Source organism: Micropterus salmoides, unplaced genomic scaffold, assembly GCF_014851395.1.
Source record: "Micropterus salmoides isolate LMB-PRFRI ecotype aquatic unplaced genomic scaffold, ASM1485139v1 Ms_hic_scaffold_2898, whole genome shotgun sequence".
In the NCBI taxonomy this organism is placed as follows: Eukaryota; Metazoa; Chordata; class Actinopteri; order Centrarchiformes; family Centrarchidae; genus Micropterus; species Micropterus salmoides.
In genome coordinates this window covers 32202-50000 of record NW_024042148.1, presented here as the reverse complement: position 1 = coordinate 50000, position 17799 = coordinate 32202, and the positions used below count along the sequence as shown (strand labels likewise).

At 41.4% G+C, this 17799-nt stretch overlaps 1 protein-coding gene across 4 annotated transcripts in view; it reads left to right on the top strand.

Annotated features, from left to right (window-relative positions):
- Positions 1–343: 343 nt before the first annotated feature.
- The window catches only part of ano10a (anoctamin 10a), a 35977-nt gene continuing 18521 nt past the window's right edge, over positions 344–17799 (top strand). Inside the window, exons 1-12 of one of the 4 annotated variants that reach the window (XM_038692120.1) lie at positions 344–446; positions 1606–1764; positions 1858–2055; positions 3121–3255; positions 4592–4711; positions 5035–5219; positions 5426–5810; positions 6530–6585; positions 6701–6775; positions 7001–7189; positions 7315–7506; positions 7880–8005. In XM_038692120.1, coding sequence (XP_038548048.1) covers positions 1626–1764; positions 1858–2055; positions 3121–3255; positions 4592–4711; positions 5035–5219; positions 5426–5810; positions 6530–6585; positions 6701–6775; positions 7001–7189; positions 7315–7506; positions 7880–8005 — 1800 coding nt within the window. In that variant the 5' untranslated portion in view covers positions 344–446; positions 1606–1625. Of the gene's footprint in view, positions 532–831; positions 1037–1605; positions 1765–1857; positions 2056–3120; positions 3256–4591; positions 4712–5034; positions 5220–5425; positions 5811–6529; positions 6586–6700; positions 6776–7000; positions 7190–7314; positions 7507–7879; positions 8006–17799 lie in introns of those variants that run through there. The other 3 variants (XM_038692123.1, XM_038692122.1, XM_038692121.1) reach the window with 3 other exon arrangements.

Below are 17799 nucleotides of genomic sequence, written 5' to 3'. Positions count from 1 at the left end.
TGTATGTTAATTTGAAGCATTTTACACTTTTTAAGTCCATGTCCTTTGTAATGGACGGTGGGACTTGCTTACAGTGATCTTAGGTATTAATCATCATATATCAATCATTGATGTGTTCATCACATTGTATGTGTACTGATCGTCTTTCAGATCTTCATCCACTGAACAAAATGTTTTTAAAGGTAGTAATATTTTTTGGGGTTAAAAAAAGGTTTCTTAAAATAAATATGAATTTTCCATGATGAATTAAATTGGTTTTATATTGTTTTAAGTGAGAAAACTGTAATAGAAATGGGAAGCAAATGTATGGCTTATAATTTATTTTTTTCTCCATCAAATTAGACCTGATCCCCTAATGTCTAACATGCACTTCCTGTGCTCCCCTGCAAAGGACATGTGATGAAACTTTTCTCTTCTGGGTCTCAGGAGTGGTCACAATCAACATAGTAAGCGTGCCTCCATTATCTTTGCTGAAGCACTGCCACAAGGCCAAAATCTCCCACCTGTGCACAAGAAATACTCACATCGTGGGTAGGTTGGGATGTAATTCATTGAGCATGTTCCTGTTCAACATTAAACACAATTTAACAACAACAAAAAAACATTTTTAAATACCTTGAGTACGAGATAATGTGCTGTAAATTAGATTTAAGAATAATTAGGTGGCAGCAGGGTGGATATTAGGTGCCTCCAATGGAGCTATTGGACAATGACTTTCTTCAAAAATGCACCCCTTGTACTATAAATTTAAAAACTGCCGCTACGTGTAAAACAGATATTAGTGTCTAAAAGGCTGAATGACCCGCGACCCAGTGTGTGGTCGTTGTTTTGTCCTGCACGGAACAGGACTGTAACGTTGGTGGGTGTGACGGCTCAAGTGCGCTGCGCTGCTCCGTGACGTGGAACATAACTAAAGTCCACCGCCGCCTTAAGACGACACACAGGCATGTGTTCAATCTGACTGTTCACAGATCAGCAGGGCAGCTTCTGTCCCGAGGCTGGAACAGAGCCGTTTCCCGGACAGACACAGATTTGGGTGAGTAGCTGCCCCGATACGCGACGAGCCCGAGATCAGCTGTAGTCGGGGATCCGGTGTCGGCGCTGCCGATGTTGCGCGGTGGCGGTCTGCACTTTGCGACACTGCTTTCTCACTAATGCCTATTTTACTGACACACTCGAGCCCCTCCCTTTCTGCGTGTGTGTTAGTCAGTGAGCTGTTCAGGTCAGCAGAATATATCTGTCATCTGCTCACCAGACCGCTGCCCTCACACTTTCTGCATGTGGAAGAAATGAACTCACCCAGTAGACTCTACTGGTGGGACGACAGTGAGACTTCTTACTTTGACTTTGTCCTGAGGACTGCCATCTTTGCTTGTTCTGGGCAAATGTCTGGGCTGTTAACATTAAAGATACACTCCCTGATATTGTTGTTTGTCAGGTTTATGAATGATCTAAGACATCAAGTCCTGTAATTGTACTTTTATTTTAATTATTTATTTAGATGTGTTGTGTTATCAGAATTGTATATCACATATTTTATTATAATCATATATTTTATATAAACCTCCTTCTCTGAGACGTTTTCTTGTGGTTCTTCTGGTGCAGGTGCCCTGGGAGAGGGGAAGATGCTGCTGCAGGGGCCATTAGGAGACGGCAGTGGCTCCAGCTTCACTCCTCTGGTGGTGGTGGAGTTGGCCTCAGACACCAAGGAGGAAGCCATTGCATGGCTGCTGAGCAGGATAAGAGACCAACAAAGGAATGGAGGTGTGGAAGTTACAGTTTATGTACTTCACTGTAATATTGGTTTCCACTGTTTGCCGTTACATTCAGTATTATTAATTCTGCTGTTGCCCCCAGGCGCTGAGCTGCTGGTGGAGCAGCTGGGCCCGGGAGTCGGGCCTCAGGAAAAGGAGAACCCCAACCTGTTCCTGGTGGGGGCTACGTGGCAGAGACTGCTCTCTGGGGCCGAGGATGTGGGCCTCTTCAAAGAGTTCAATGATGGATCCATGAGAGGCTTCACATTTGCAGACAGACACAACTTTCAAGACTTTAAAGGTAAAGTCCAGGAGGAGGCAGCATGAAGGCTGCTGTTTGTCTTTGAAGTATTTCTGCTATAGAATAAATTCTTTCTTAAACCTGCTATAATCTATATATTTTTTAACAGCAGTGTATCAAATGACAACGTGAAAACAATGTGAAAGGTCGTTTGCTGTTATGAACCTACAGATAATTATTAGTGGAATCTTTTTTTAGTCCTTTTTTCTCAACAAAATAAATATCTTAATAGAAAAATGAAGTGCTGATTAGTTTGTGCTTCAAATGAATTAAATCAACATTTATTGACAATATATTGAACATTTATTATATTGTTATTGAGGAAAATTATTGCAATAAATATCATTATTGTTTTATTGCCCAGCCCTACCGTGACGTCACCATTAGGTTTCTGAAGAACCGTTGTGAAGCTCATTGTATCAGTCCGGCTCATGGCGGCTCCGGCCGTCGCCATCTTGGCAGGCCCTGACTCTGGCTAATCCAAAAAAGGGGAAAGAGGTGGAGCTGAGGCGGGCCGAATGAAGCCTGGTCGGTGGAGCACCTAGGGGCTAGCCACCTGAGAGAGCACCCACCTGTCACAACCTTAATTATTGTCATGAGTGGGGCAATTAGCTACAGAGACCAAAAATGTTTTTTCATTTGACACTTGGTGGTCTGTGGAGCTTAAAAGGTGATGATATGTCAGTGTTTCTGTTATTGCAGGTTTGCCTGTGGCTGATGCTGCACCATGACAATAGCCCAGATCCAACCAAACAAGATCACAGAGTACTGGCTGCCCCAATGCTGCATTGTAACCACTGTTCCAACATGTAGCTGATTTCTAATCATCACAACACTAAGTCTTGCAAGGTGCTCCAAAATCAAAAGAGCTGGAGAAAAAAAAACGAACTGCGGTGTCAGAACAGACTGATGTCGTTGTAATTGTAGTATTGGTCGCAGCTTGAAATGCCGGCCTCGCTGCAATCCTCTGAGCTGTAGCAGTACGTCTGTTTAACACGCCTTTGTTGCGAATGTCACGGTGGCTGTGTGTTTGCTGTTTGTGTCTGATCTGCTCCGTGTCTCCAGGGGATGGGGATGACTTCCTCAGTATGGCCGAGTGTCAGTACATCATTAAACATGAGCTGGACACATTAAGAGCCAAAGATGAGACTCATGTACCCGGACACTCCCAGGTCAAGCTCTACCCCGGGAAATCTATCAGTGAGTGTCTTTCTGTTTGAAATTCGAATAGGCGGATCAGTTTAGTAATGCTTCTTGACTTATCAGCTATTGATCTCAATGGATTACACAAAAGCAGACATTTCCATCTGGTTATTTTGTCTAAAAACAGTTTCTTAATTGATTTTTCACGGTATATAAGCTACATAAACCATGATTGGAGATTTCCTTACTGCCCTAAATAGTTTAATTTAGAATTGTAATTTAAAGAAATTGAATGTCTTTGTGTTTTTGTGTGTTTGTGGGACTAAACAAGCAATTTAAAGATGTTACTTGGCACTCTGGGAACAGCCATTTTTCACAATTGTCCTGACATTCTGTAGACTAAGTGATGAATTGTTATTAGGATAATAATTCACAGATTAACTGAGAATGAAAATAATGCTATAATGCTGCGCTAAATGAATCCCTTAAGTAATTACTGATAATTATTGTATACATTATAAAATTGTCAACCAATTACTGAATACTGAATATGACCGAAAATGTTTTCCTCTTTCTGTAGCAGATTATTTATTTAGTTAGTTTGAGCTCGTGACTGAAGATTTCAGCAGCTTTTGTGGCACATTTTAACTCTACCTCCAGTATAAGGTCAAGTATCTTAGTAGTAGTGAAATGTTAAAGTTGCATGAAAAAGATGGCAGCCTCCACCTCTGACTGAACACAGCCCGTCTCCCCCACCACTGCCTCTGTACCTCCCTCTCTCCCTTTGTCTCTCTCCCTCTCTCTGCGGCTGCAGTATGGAAACAATAAATATGCAAATGCGGTGAAATATTCCCAAAGCGAGATAAGGAAGCAATGAACTTGCGGTGGAGATAGGGTGCCTCTATTCAGCGCCTGTGTTTGACAAACCCGCGTTAAAGCAGAATGTAATCATTTTCGACAAATGATGCACTCAAGAAATGGCAGATGAAATGATAGAGCTTTCATGTACTTGTATTTAGTCACTCTGTATTAGACAATAGGAATTACTGCCATAGACGGAGCACTGTGTACAATGGGCTGGCTCCCAGCTATTGTTTGCCTGTCCTTGTTTTAGAAAATTAAGCTGCATGTTTATTTGGCTGGGAAAGTGAGTTCAAAAGTGATGAGGGTGGGGGATGTTTTTTAACTCAAAAGTCAGTGAAACATCTTCCAAATGATTCTAACTACTACCCAACTACCTACATATACACAACATTATCATTCATCATGACCTGCATTGTTAAAGCAGATAAGTATGGTACGATACTGGCACCGAAGTGAATTGACTGCAGAAAAATATAGAGAAAAATGACAACACAGGAAGTAATGTGCTGTTTTTTAATTTACATATTAGTTCGCAGACTGCAGTCTAAAGGGATCCTGATCCAGATGTTTCCTCTCCATGAAAAGGAGGAACTAAAGAGACTGTCTTTCTCTTGGTACAAAAAGGTGAAGCTGTCCCTGCAGCCTCTCGGTAAGTGGAAGAAGTAACAAGTCACTCATTGTCTTTGTTAAAACCTTGTGACATACACGCACATGATCCAGGTTATCCAGGATGAGCAGTTGCTTTGATGTACAGAGGGAATCTGTTCTGTTTTTTTCGTTGCACCTATCATTATTGCTCCTTCCATATTCTTTAATACCTCTGCCTTCACAACGATGATCATGGTGCTCAATTTGCTTTCCCGCTCAGAGTGGTTTTCAACCTTTCTGGATTTGTGTTTTTCCTCATATTTTTGATTGCAAGTTCTCATCACTGATACTCCCCACCACTTCCTCTCCATTCTCTATCCTCAGATGACATCAGACACTACTACGGCGAGGGTCAGGCCCTCTACTTTGGCTTCCTGGAGTACTTTACCTTTGCGCTGGTGCCTATGGCTCTCATTGGAGCGCCTTACTATCTGTTTGACTGGGAGGACTACGACAAATATGTGGTCTTTGCTGTGTTCAACGTGGTCTGGTGCACTGTTATTCTGGAGGTATGGACAGTGATTGTACCTACTTATAAACCAGAGTCGCCCTATTCACCTGAAGTGGAACCTTAGGGGCTTAAGGAGAGGAAATTGGACTATTAAAATTATTTTTTTAAATGCAGCCAGATAAATCACATGCGTATAATATATTAAAGCTTGAATGAATCTTGTGAAAGCTCAGTAACTGATTAGCTGAACCTTTCCTCCGCCAGTTATGGAAACGTTGCAGCGCCTCGCTGGCCTACAGATGGGGCACGCTGAGCAGAAAGAAGGCCTTTGAAGAACCTCGGCCTGGTTTCCATGGCGTCCTCGGGTTCAACCCTGTGACGGGCCGCGAGGAGCCTCTCTACCCCAACTCCAAAAGGCAGCTGCGCATCTACCTTGTGTCCCTGCCCTTCGTCCTGCTCTGCCTCTACTTGTCCCTCTATGTCATGATGATCTACTTTCAGATGGAGGGATGGGCGCTGTCAGTCCACGACGAGGACCCCACATTCTGGACAGGAATAATGCTCTTCATCCCCAGTATTATCTACGCCGTGGTCATAGAGATTATGAACCTCATCTACAGATACGCGGCTGAGTTCCTCACTGAGTGGGGTGAGTAGTAGTGTTTTATGTACGGTACCAAATCTGAAACAAATAGTCTATTATTCAACAGAAAGTCCATCAACAGCAGTCTTCTTAAATGTGAGAAGGACTCGCCTTCATCATTATAGTAAAGTATATATTTTTGGGTTTGGACTGTTGGTTGGACAAAACAAGAAATTTGAATATGAATTTGTGGTGGGCATTTTTGCAATTTGTGGAAACGTAATATAATAAGGGTTAATACATTAAACATGTATCAACAGTTGCAGCCCTAGATCAAAGCAATGATAATTGATTTGCAAGTATCATGTCGATTTGGTACAGTTGCAATAAGCATTTATTCCTGGGACCCAATCTTAGCTGATTTGACTTAGATTAAACTTACATCCACACATCGGTGACACTAAGGGACAGTTTACAAGTTTACAGATGCACCCCGCAGATAACCAATTGGTCGCTGACTGGACTCTCCATTGTTAAAATGACATTATTGTAACACACCCATAAACTTGACATAAGGAAACATTTTGATATTTTCCTGTTTCGTTTTGGATGTCAGGCAACACAAACTAAAATGCGGATGGGGAGATTGCCTGTGACAGGCTGTAGGCTTGAATGTGTTGCTGTAGCGCGCGAGTGAGGAAATATAATGCGACTGAAAAGGATCTCTGCAGTTCATTTGTGTTACTGACATGCTCCAAATGTGTTTTCCCTCTCTGTGCGTGTAGAAAATCACAGGCTAGAGTCTTCATATCAGAATCACTTGGTCCTCAAAGTGTTAGTAGTGAGTATAAATCACACATTCTCAACATTGGCAGTTTTGTCCTTCAGTGATAAGAGAGCAGCTTCTCTTGCCAACAGCCCGCTTATCATCTCTGTCTTGACTCTTTATCCCATAGTTCAACTTCTTCAACTGTTTTGCCTCGCTGTTCTACATCGCCTTTGTCATGCAGGACATGGTGCTCCTCAGACAGGTAGGCTTACCTTCCCTCCGTCCTTCTTTTATCACTTTCTGGTTTCATAACTTCCTTATTTCCTTCTCTTGATTCCTTCATTTGTTTAATATATTTTTTCTTTCCTTGTTTTCTTCGGTTTCTTCTTCCTTCGCATGCTTTATTCTTTTATTCCATTATCCTTCTTTGCATTTTGTTTCTGTTTTCATCTTCTGTTCTTCTCCCTGTGTTCTTGTCTGTATCCAGAGTCTGGCCACCTTGTTGATCACCAGTCAGATCTTGAATCAGTTCATGGAGGCCTTCCTGCCCTACTGGCTCCAGAGGAGACGCAACAAGAAGATGATCCACAAAATCCGGAAGGGAAGAACTCTGGAGGACCAAGAGCTTCCTCTGGCCGATCAGGTCCGGCTGGAGGCCGACATGAGCACGTACCTGGTAGGTGCACAAGGTCTTTTCACTCCCATTTAGATAAAAACCTCTATTTCATTATTTTGCTATGCAATAATTCATTTGCTTGTGTGTGCACAGCCATATGTCTGTCTGCCATCTCCCTCTCTCAGGGTACATTCGATGACTACCTGGAGCTGTTCCTGCTGTTTGGTTACGTCAGCCTGTTCTCCTGCGTCTACCCTCTGGCTGCTGTCCTGGTGGTGTTGAACAACATCACAGAGGTTTACTCTGATGCTTTCAAAATGTGTCGTGTCTTCAAACGACCCTTCTCTGACCCGGCAGCAAACATAGGAGTCTGGCAGGTGAGACACACGCGCTGCTAGCTTGTTTGTGATCTACTGTGTCAGTTTGGTTCAGCAAATTTTATGGATTTTGCTGATTTTTCATGACAGAAAGGAGGCAGGTTATTTTTAGGAAAGGAATGGCTAAACACGTGACCTGATGTTCTTTATTGTAAGTGCACACCAAAGCAATGTTATTGAACAGCTTAAGACCAATAACAGACAGCCATATTCTCTCTTGTTGCCATAGTTCCCTTCCATCTGAAATGAGAACAGTCTTATTTTTAACATGCTTATTTTATATATATATATTAAAAAAGCATGTTATACTAACAGTGCCAGGTGTGAATTTTTGGAAACAACTTTCTGAATGTTGCTGTCTCACTGTGTCCAGCTCGCATTTGAGGCCATGAGTGTGATAGCCGTTGTGACCAACTGTGCACTGATCGGCATGTCTCCACAAGTCAAGGCTTTCTTCCCCAGCTCAGAGACACAGCTCCTTTGGACAGTGGCTGTTGAGGTAATTCTCACACACACACACACACACGCACACACAAAGACACACGCACACGCACACACACACACACACACACACACACACACACAAAGACACTCACACATGTGCATGATCCCACACAGTCTGTATCTACATAGAACAGTAGGCCATCTGTGCTGTGTTTTGCAGTACATCAGTGGTATTCTGCTGTAATTGTTTTGGTATGACTTATTATAAAACAAGACTTGGCTTGTCTCATATCAGAACAGTAAAAGCACAACCAGCCTATGAGGAACAGTCCATTTGTCAGAATGAGGACTTCCAGAGCCAGTCTGCAGGATTGTTACAGGATCTGATCGAGGATCTTTCTATTTGATCAGTTTTGGCTGTATAAATACTGTGAATACTTATTTTTTGTTCACTGTAAACCACTGTGCTCTGGGTGCACTACCTACAAAACCCTTCGGTGTTCTGCATTACAACTACTGCAACCTACAATAGTATAATGACATGACAACCCAGTACATAGGTGCCCTAGTTAAAGGAGGGATGTTCAACTGTTTCACACTGATAGTCATCTCTCCACATATATCACACACAGCACAACAGGACATAATATAAAATACTACATCAAACTTGGGGAAATCTGTGTTTCTGGCTTTTATTTTATTCAGAGCTGTTTAGGTGTCAGGCACACTGTATCACTGGCTTTACTCAGTTTAGTGAATCACTTTAGGACTGTGTGTTCTGTGCAGCCACATAATGTAGGAAGATATGAATATTAAATGAGGACATGTTAGCAGCAGAATTAAATTTTCCACTGTGGAAATGTCAAATAGTCGTTTAGGAAGGTTCCTAACTGAGTGAAATGACCCGGAAGTATCAAAGTGGCAGCCGTGATAAGAGCTGGTCGAATTCTCTAAATGCTAAGGAAAGGTGCTTCAATGTCTCCTTTCTTATCTCCTTGAGGATAGAGTACCAAAGGAAAGGAGATAATGGTGTACCACAATTCCTTGCGGCATCAACATGATGTGTCCATGTTCGGAACATTGTAGTTTCACCCCAGCATTCCCAGATTTATTGACATAGATATTATTGGCACCTTATCATCGTCATTGCCCCACCTCATCTGCATTTTGGAGGGACATAGAGAAGTTTGTTTATAACAAAACAGGACACTCTATTGCAATTATGGCTATTTATTATTAAATGTATTATTAGTAAATTTAAATGTAATTATAAACTGAAATTGATTTACCTGACAAATCTTAAAATGTAAACGTAAATGACTCATAAGGCCAGAATCTCCAAGTCCTTCCCACACCTTAATATTTTTCTGGTTGAATTTACTTTGTACGTAGATACATTAACCCTTATGATGAAAAAAGTGAATGCACACTTTTATGTTTTAAAGAATATTTTTTTGTTGCTTCTAATTAAGGTATATTAACTTTTGATTGATCTTAATCTTTACATTTACTCATTTGGCAGACGCTTTTATCCAAAGCGACTTACATTTGAGGAACAACAGACAAGCATCAACAGAGCATCAAATACAGATCTACCACTGACAATATATACTAGTAAGAGCAGCAAAAAATACTAGTAAGAGCTCATAGTTCATATCACTATTCATTTGGGTAAATACCTAGGGAAGGAAGTAAGAGTTGCAATCAATACAAGATAATTGTAGGGGACATCTGTGTGTTTAGGAAAAAACTTTGTCTTCGTTCTGTCCTAATTAGTTGGGTGCAACAATGTTCTTTCAACTTACAGCTACAAAGTGTTAAAACCGCTGTAAGAATAAAATTAAAGGTCCAGAACCTCCACACAGGTGTTTTTTTTTTTTTTGTCTTTTTATTTTTATAATGATAGAATTGACAAAAGATCCAATCAGGTAAAGCAAGTGAAAACATGGAGTCATAGCCCTGCTCTATGCCTGGATATATCCTCAACCACACGGCAGTACTTGAGTGTCTGATGAAGATGTTTGCTCACTAGATGGAGCCAGAGTCCAAAGTAGATTCACACAGATCTTTGAGTGATGGAGAGAGACAGAGAGAGAGAGATGAAGAGAATGGCTGTTGGAGACTGAGGGAGGTAGAGAGAGAGATTCTGTATGCATAAGTGTGTGTGAATAATTGTTTTTTTGCGCTGTGTGTCTTCCTGTCAGCCTATCATTGTTTGGTCTTTTGTGTGTGTGTGTGTGTGTGTGTGTGTGTGTTTGTGTTAAATCCAACATTCCCTGTCCAGATTCTTCCTCCTGAGTCCATCTCTATTACTATTAGCATCAGCCTGCTCGTATTTTCTCTCTGTTCTATTCAGATGGCATAAACACAGACAAAAACATCACCACACACACACACACACACACCTCATGCCTCCAGAGAAAAGGCTGAAAATAACAGCACCAACAGAGAAATAGCGAGGCTGCAGTGAAAAGGGGGATAATGCAGTGTGGAGAGGTTTATTCAGGACGTTCATAGAGAAAACATTTGTATGTTTGTGCTGTCTTAACAAGCTCCTAAGGGACGCTTGTTCTAAGTCTCAGACTGTAAAACACACTGTAAAGTCCTACTGTATCTCACTGTACGGGGGGCCTCTGCTGATGCTGAGGCAGAATCTGGGTCATATTGATCGTCTGCATGTTAGATTAACTGTGTGGTCTGCACACTGTTCCAGAAAAAACTGTTTTTCTTTCTTATTAGCCACCAGGATAACCTTCTGTTTAATTAAACCTCCCTTTGGTGCGAGTTACCTTTTTGGTGGGAGATAGATTGAGTTGTTTTAACTTCTCTCTGCCTCACAGGCTACTGCAGGTATGTATTTTGTTCCAGGAACCCCCATCCGGACAGCCTTTTGTCACAGTTATTGTTGTAGCATTGACTATTGACACTGTAAGGCAGAGGAGTTAGTGGTTAGAGTGAAACATATGTCTTATACAGTATATTACTAACCAGGAGCAACCAAGTGAATTAAGCTGATCCTCATTTAGCTGCAGACTCCCCGGGGGCCTTATAAAGAAAAGTCAACAGGCTCTGCTGGGAGAACCACAGGTCGGATGTACTTGTGCTGTATTGATAGCAGCCTGCAGCTTTTTACATCATTGGAGGGTTTTTTGCATTCTCAGCTTGGCCGACTGCACATTAGGATCCACAGCATGTGCTGATTTGCATGTATTCTGTCATATGCTTAATGTCAAAAATAACATGTTGACCCGAGGATGGTGCTAGATGAAAATTTCATCCTGAAGGGGACCAAATTTCAATCCATCTAATAGTTCAGTTCACTCAGAACTACAAATGTGAAACTCATTTTGGTGCTAGAGAAAAGTCAGAGGATCACCAAAGGCATCAGGATTCATCCTCTGGGAGCCATATTTCCTCTGAATGTCAATCACACAAATCCATCCACTAGCTGAAAAGATATTTCAGTCTGGACCAAAGTCAATCAACTGACTGACATTAACATGCACGAGCAACAGGGCTAGAAACAAGACTGCGTTTCAGTCATGATAGATTCTCAGTGGTCTGACTGAAATACATTTCCTGTGTTTCACATTTGGATAAATTAATTTGCATTTATATAAAACGCAAGGTATCTAAATGAAATGCCCTTCACGTTTTCTCCCTGTCTTGTTATTGCTTATCCATTCCTTCCCCACTAGCAGTAGGGCTCAGAATAGTGAAGACGGTCCCGTCCGCTCACTTTTCAGAGCTTTTCAGTAAATTTGCTGCAGACATTAAAAGGCAGATTGCCATGTAATTCATTAAGAACATTAATCCTTCTCAGAGGATCAACTTGGACCTTTCCAGATCTTTCCCCCAGCTCCACCTTCTGGACACAGTATCAACTTTAACAGGTCCGTTGACATGAGATTTACCCAGCCTGTTTACTGTAATCAGTTTACAGACACCACTACGTTTAGTCCTGTCCTCAGGATAAACTTAATATTTTAAATCCACTGCTGATAAGTCTGTAAGAATAACAAAATCATTAATATTCTTCCATCCAACACTTTTGTGTTTGATTTAGGTTTAATCTCCAGACTGTAGGAGCTGCCAGCAGAGCTTTAGGCGTTTAGTCTTGTTGATTAAAAACTCAGCCAAGGAGGTGATAGGAAAGTCATGCACCCTTGTGCTGACAGGGAACATGCCACCTCTCATCCATCCCCACCTCCTTCAAACTGTCTCCTGGCCTGAGTAGAAATGACTTTTTATTGCAGTAGACTGCACGCTGGCCCCGGGGATGATTTTCTCTGTTTGACTTATGCTCTGCTCCTTCACCTGAATAAGGAGAGGAGGTGCTGCTCTGGCAAACACAGAAAAAAATGAGGGCAGCTCACAGCTTGTGTGAGGGTATCACTCTTTTTTTCATCTGAGTGGGTGTGTGTGATCCATCCTGCGCGTGACGGCACACTGGATCAGTTAGACCTGTCCGTGCATACGTTCGTATCTGCTCTTTGCCATACTATATACCGCAAGCCTGTGGTGGAAGGCTCAGATCAAAGTGGAGATAGGAGGAGTGAAAAAGATTCAGCAAATGAAACGAAGGCAGAAACAGGGAGGAGATGCAGAAACAGTCGGGGAGGAATGGGTTGAAAGAAGAAATGATAGGTCTGAGGACTGAGAGAGAAGAAGTGAAGATGGAAAGAGAGAGAGAGAGAGAGAAAAAAGCAGTGCATGTCTGTGTGTGATGAACCTGAGTCACTAGCTGATTGTACATCTAAGCACGTTCCTCCCTGTTACCATCCAGCACATTTCCTAGAATAGAGCAAGCAGGCTATTAAAGAGATGGGACAACAAGAGTAATGAGAGCCAGGTTGTATAATGTTTAGTGTACCAAGGGGGAGCTACACACAAATACACACCGATATCACTTATTGACACAACATTCAATATATTATCATTGGAGAGGCACTTTTTTATCTAAAGCTGTTAACAGGACTGTGAGTGCATGCATTTTAAGAGCGGCCACCTCCGGCGGGAATAGACCGACTCACCGTGACTCTATTAGTGCTGGGCTTCAGGCGGACAGAGGACCACAAATGTGTTTTTTATCTAACATTTTCAAATTCCCCTTGTCAGGTCAGTCGTTATCTTTACAATTGTGTTAATCGTCATTTTTAAAAGAGAAAAAGAAAGATCCGAACAGTTGGGGGTTAAAATCAAATCAGTCAGCTCTCTCTTATCTTGGTTATGGGGTTGGGGTGGGGGCAGGTGGGAGGGAGGGCAGTGCCTCGTCACTTTTCTGCAGCGGTGCTATGATACCTGGGTAATTACTGTATAGGGCTTACACACATCAGTGAGCAGTAACCAGGCAACCGGCCAGCCTGCTACAGAAACAGACAGAGACTTTCTTTCAGAGTCACGGGTCTGTCTTTTATAATCTACTCATTTCAGTGCAACAGAGCAACACAGCAGGGACTCTGAGCTGTGTCTGTCCCAAAAATGAAGGAAGGCATGATCAAGACATTATGGCAAACCGAGTACAGTGAAGAATCTGTCATTTTATGTGTGAAGTGGACCACAAGCTGGTGTTATTGTATGACCAAACCTTTGGCACAAAATATCACTATTCTGTTGTGGTTTGTAGATTGCGTGGTAGAATTGCATGTTGTGGAGATGTTCAGTTGACTGTCCTAAACCAAAACCAACAGCACAAGTGTTTGTCCATCAGTGCCAAAAAACCTGAATGTCTTTGGACGAGCACACTGAACTGATCTGCACTTAACACAAGTCAAATTCATACAACTAACAATCAAGGATGTCTTTTAAAGCTGCAAGACAGAAACCCAAATGTTCTAACTGTAAAAACTAAGCATTTCAAAAGTGGGAGTTAGGGCACTGCTCTGTATTTGTAAAGATTTTATTAGTGAAACATATTTTTTCAGACTCTCAGACCTTTACTGCTTGATTCCACCTGACACGACTGCGTCACGCTGATCGTGGCCATTCTAGAAAATTCTTGTGATTCCACCAGATGTGTCCGCCAGAAGCGGCTCTAAAGCAGACAAAAAAAGAAAATTTAAAGAAATATGACCAAATCAACAAATCTGAGCAAGTCAACATAATCAGGCTGGCAAAACTCCACGCTTCCTGTGGTGTACGACGCTGTGCAGAGGATGTAATATAATATAAATAATATAATAGGCCTTTCAGACAGACTACCGCACTGCTGCGCTATGAAACACATTATTTTCAATGGCTTGCGCCGCGCCAGGGTGGTTTGTTGCTGAATCGAGGAAAGTGCAGCGCACCTCTTGGCGAGCTTGCGCGCACGCCATGGTCAAATTTCAAAATAGTTGAACTTTTGTACTGAACCCAGCGGCAATCACAGTTCAAATCACTTACTATGTGAAAGGGCCTTAATGGAACAAAACCTGGTCGCAGACGTGACTGGGTTGGTATGTTTGGGCCACTTGGAGGCAGCAGAACAAGCTGTAAACATCGACACAGTATCGCTTGATAGTGTTACGGCTAATATTTTGCCTATTTACACATCCAGCAGACACAGAGCAACATTAGCATTCATTTGGAATCGTGTGTCTGGTCACCTGATGATGAATTGAAGTCCAGTATTAACTCTCCTTTTAGCTCAGTTTTGGTCTCTACCAACTCCTGAGGGAAATATCTGCTCTTTAGCTAGTCTTTTACTGCGTCTGCCAAGTAGGAAGTGTTCAGTGGGTTAATCAGAGCTTTTTCACAGAAAACAGCTGCCTGCTGCTGCTCTAAAGGAGGTTGATGAGAGTGATGAGACTGAATCAAGCAGTAAAGTTGTGGGCTGAGAAAAAAAAATACCAAGTGAGCTGAATGACACTGAAACACTAACCCATAGAGCTGAGTGGAACTGCAGAGTCGGGTGATGATTCTCTGTGTGTTCATCACTATAAATAACACCTTACATTACACTGTGTATATCAATATGGAAATATTAATTGGTGCAGCTCAGAGGTGGAAAGTGTCGAATTATGTACTTTTGTACGTGAGTAATTGTTACTTGTACTTAAGTAGTTTTTTTTAATCTGTAATTTTACTTTTACTTAAATATGTTTTGTTTAAAGTATTGTACTTCGCTATATTTTTAATAACATCTACTTACTGAGTAAAAATAAAGTGCAAGGAAAAACTCACAATCGCTTTGGCTTCAAGTGCAAGAGAACAACAGCTTTATCATGCAGTGTAAGCTGCGAAAAAAATGCTGTATTAAAGGAGACCTATAATGCTTTTCCACATTTTATGACTTATCTGCAATGTTACAATGTTGGATGTTCATGTTAAACATGGCCAGAGTTTAAAGTATTTAAAAGAAATCCCTGTGAGCAAAAACCTCAGATTTCCTCCTGTTTCTCAATCTGCGTACTTGTCTGTACTTGTGTTCTTGAATGCGTTCAGAATTCAGAATGCATTTCGGCGCCAAAAAGCAGAAATGTGGGAGGAGAAAACTCACAACTCTAAGTTATAATCCTGCTGTTATTGTGTCACATATAGTAGTATTAAGAGTTTTTTATGCGGGAATATAGTTGTTTAAACTCCAAATATGCAGTTTATTTCTCAAGACAGACCTGATTTAAAGAATTGCTTTTCGGAGATGTGAGGTCCCGCCTGCTAACGGGTCCAGCCGTCATCAAGTCCGTTCCAATTGCTGAATGACTGGCTGCGTGCTCCCGTTCCTGGGAGTTTGTACTCCCGAGCTGAACTTGCCAAGTCCGAGCTTTAAAGTACAGAAGTCCAAACTTGGCGATCTCAGTGAGAAACAGCCCTGGTAACATGCTTTAGGTCTTGGCCAATCAGAAGACAGTGGGCTTTGAGAGGAGGGCCTTAAAGAGACAGGAGCATCCACAGCTTGTTTCAGACAGAGAAATGAAGACCTACATAAAGAGCCAGTATAAGACAAAACCATTTTTTAAAACTTTGAATCATGCAAAGCTGCTATACAGGAGTCGCAGAACAACAATATGGGACTGGAAAAGCAGTTTAATAGGTCTCCTTTAAGTTTCTGCTAATGCAAACTGAACATTTCCTGCTGCTGCTGCTTAAGCATTAAAAGCATTTAACTGGGCAAACACAAGTTGACTTTTATTTTGGAGTAGTCACAGGAAATGCAATCTGTTTGTAAGTGATATTAACGATGACATAAAAAATGTGTCTACACAACAAGACCACTGTCAGATTCAACAGTTTTTTAACAGCGGACTAGTTTGAAATGCGACAGTCAGGAGCAGACACAGTGAGCTGTTAGATAAAGAGCTGCAGGCGACAGGCTGCACACCTCCACCTTCTCAGCCAGGTAACCATCTCCTTTCACTTTCACTGCTTGCAGACTCATGTTGTGTGCAGCATAAAGTCAGATCATGACTGCAAACATAATTATGGAAAATACCAGTAACTGCTGACAATAGTTTGTTTAGCTGCCCCAGATGTCTGTGCCCTGTGGTATTAAAAGGCATCTGCTGTTACTATTGTAACTACACGTGTCTCATGCATAAAAACGGTGCAGGTGCATAATAGCGTCAAAACCAGTTGATAAATAAATAGCAGGGTTTATTTTTTAGCAGGTTAAAAAAGTAACTAAGTAACATTTACTTAAATTAGCTACTTTTTACTTGAGAAGATTTTTATACTGATAATTTTACTTGTACTTAAGTAAAAGTACTATTACTTTTAAAACATTTAAAACATAAAACATTTTTGTACTCTTTCCACTTCTGGTGCAGCTTTAAATCAGCAAAGACAACCCAGTTTTAAATAAACAGATCCCATTACAACAAACACTCAGTAAGGCTATAAAGGTTCAGCAGGTTAATTTTAATTACATGTAGCTTTTTTATTAGCTTTCAGTTCGCTTTGGTGTAAAAGGTTAAATCGTAATTCAGTTTAAATAAGTCCTGACTAATGTCCTGCAATGTAATTTCAGCAAAGAGGAACAGCTTAGCATTAATGTAGCAGTGCTGTAGCTTCCGTGGCCCATGTGTGCCACTTTCATGTGGGTTTGTCAATTTGTCTATTTCTCCAAGGTTATTTTCAGCCACCCATCACACAGTAATGTCATTAGACTGTTTTTTTGTTAATTAGATTAGCTTCCGCCCACTGGCAACTGAAAAAGCATCAGACCCTATGTAACCCTTTACTTGCTTGTCCCTGCGATGTTACTGCTTTCATTCACCATGCAGCCATTTCCCCTGAAATGTTACTAGGTCTTGAGATGGGAAATCCGTATTCTCATCTCCCGTCTTGAGATGGGAGGCCCATGAATATTGATCCCTGTTTTTGTTCACACATGACCCCGTGCAGAAAATGTTCCTGAACATTTCAGGGGTAGACTGCATGTGTGAAAAGGGCTATAGTGACTAACCCACTTGACTCTGCAGCTCCCCTCAGCTACAGTATCTACTCAGCTCTACTAGCACTTTCACCATATCAACTTTATAAGCTAATGATATGCTAGTGTTGTGTTTACAGTTTGTTCTGTTGCCCCAAGTGGCCAAATAAAATCAGTAAACGCAGCTTTAATCGATGACCAAAACCAGCAATGCAAAAGTCAAAAGTTTGGACACACCTTCTGATTCAATGGTTTTTCTTTGTTATTATTTTCCACATTGTAGATTAATACTGAAGACAGCAAAACTATAAAGAACACATATGGAATTTTGTAGTAAACAAAAATTGTTGAACAAACCAGAATGTGTTTTACATTTTAGATTCTTCAAAGTAGCATCCTTTTGCTTTGATGACATCTCTGCACACTCTTGGTAGCGTCAGCGTCAATCAGCGTCATAGGGTAGTCACCAGGAATGGTTTTTCTACAGTCTTCCCAGC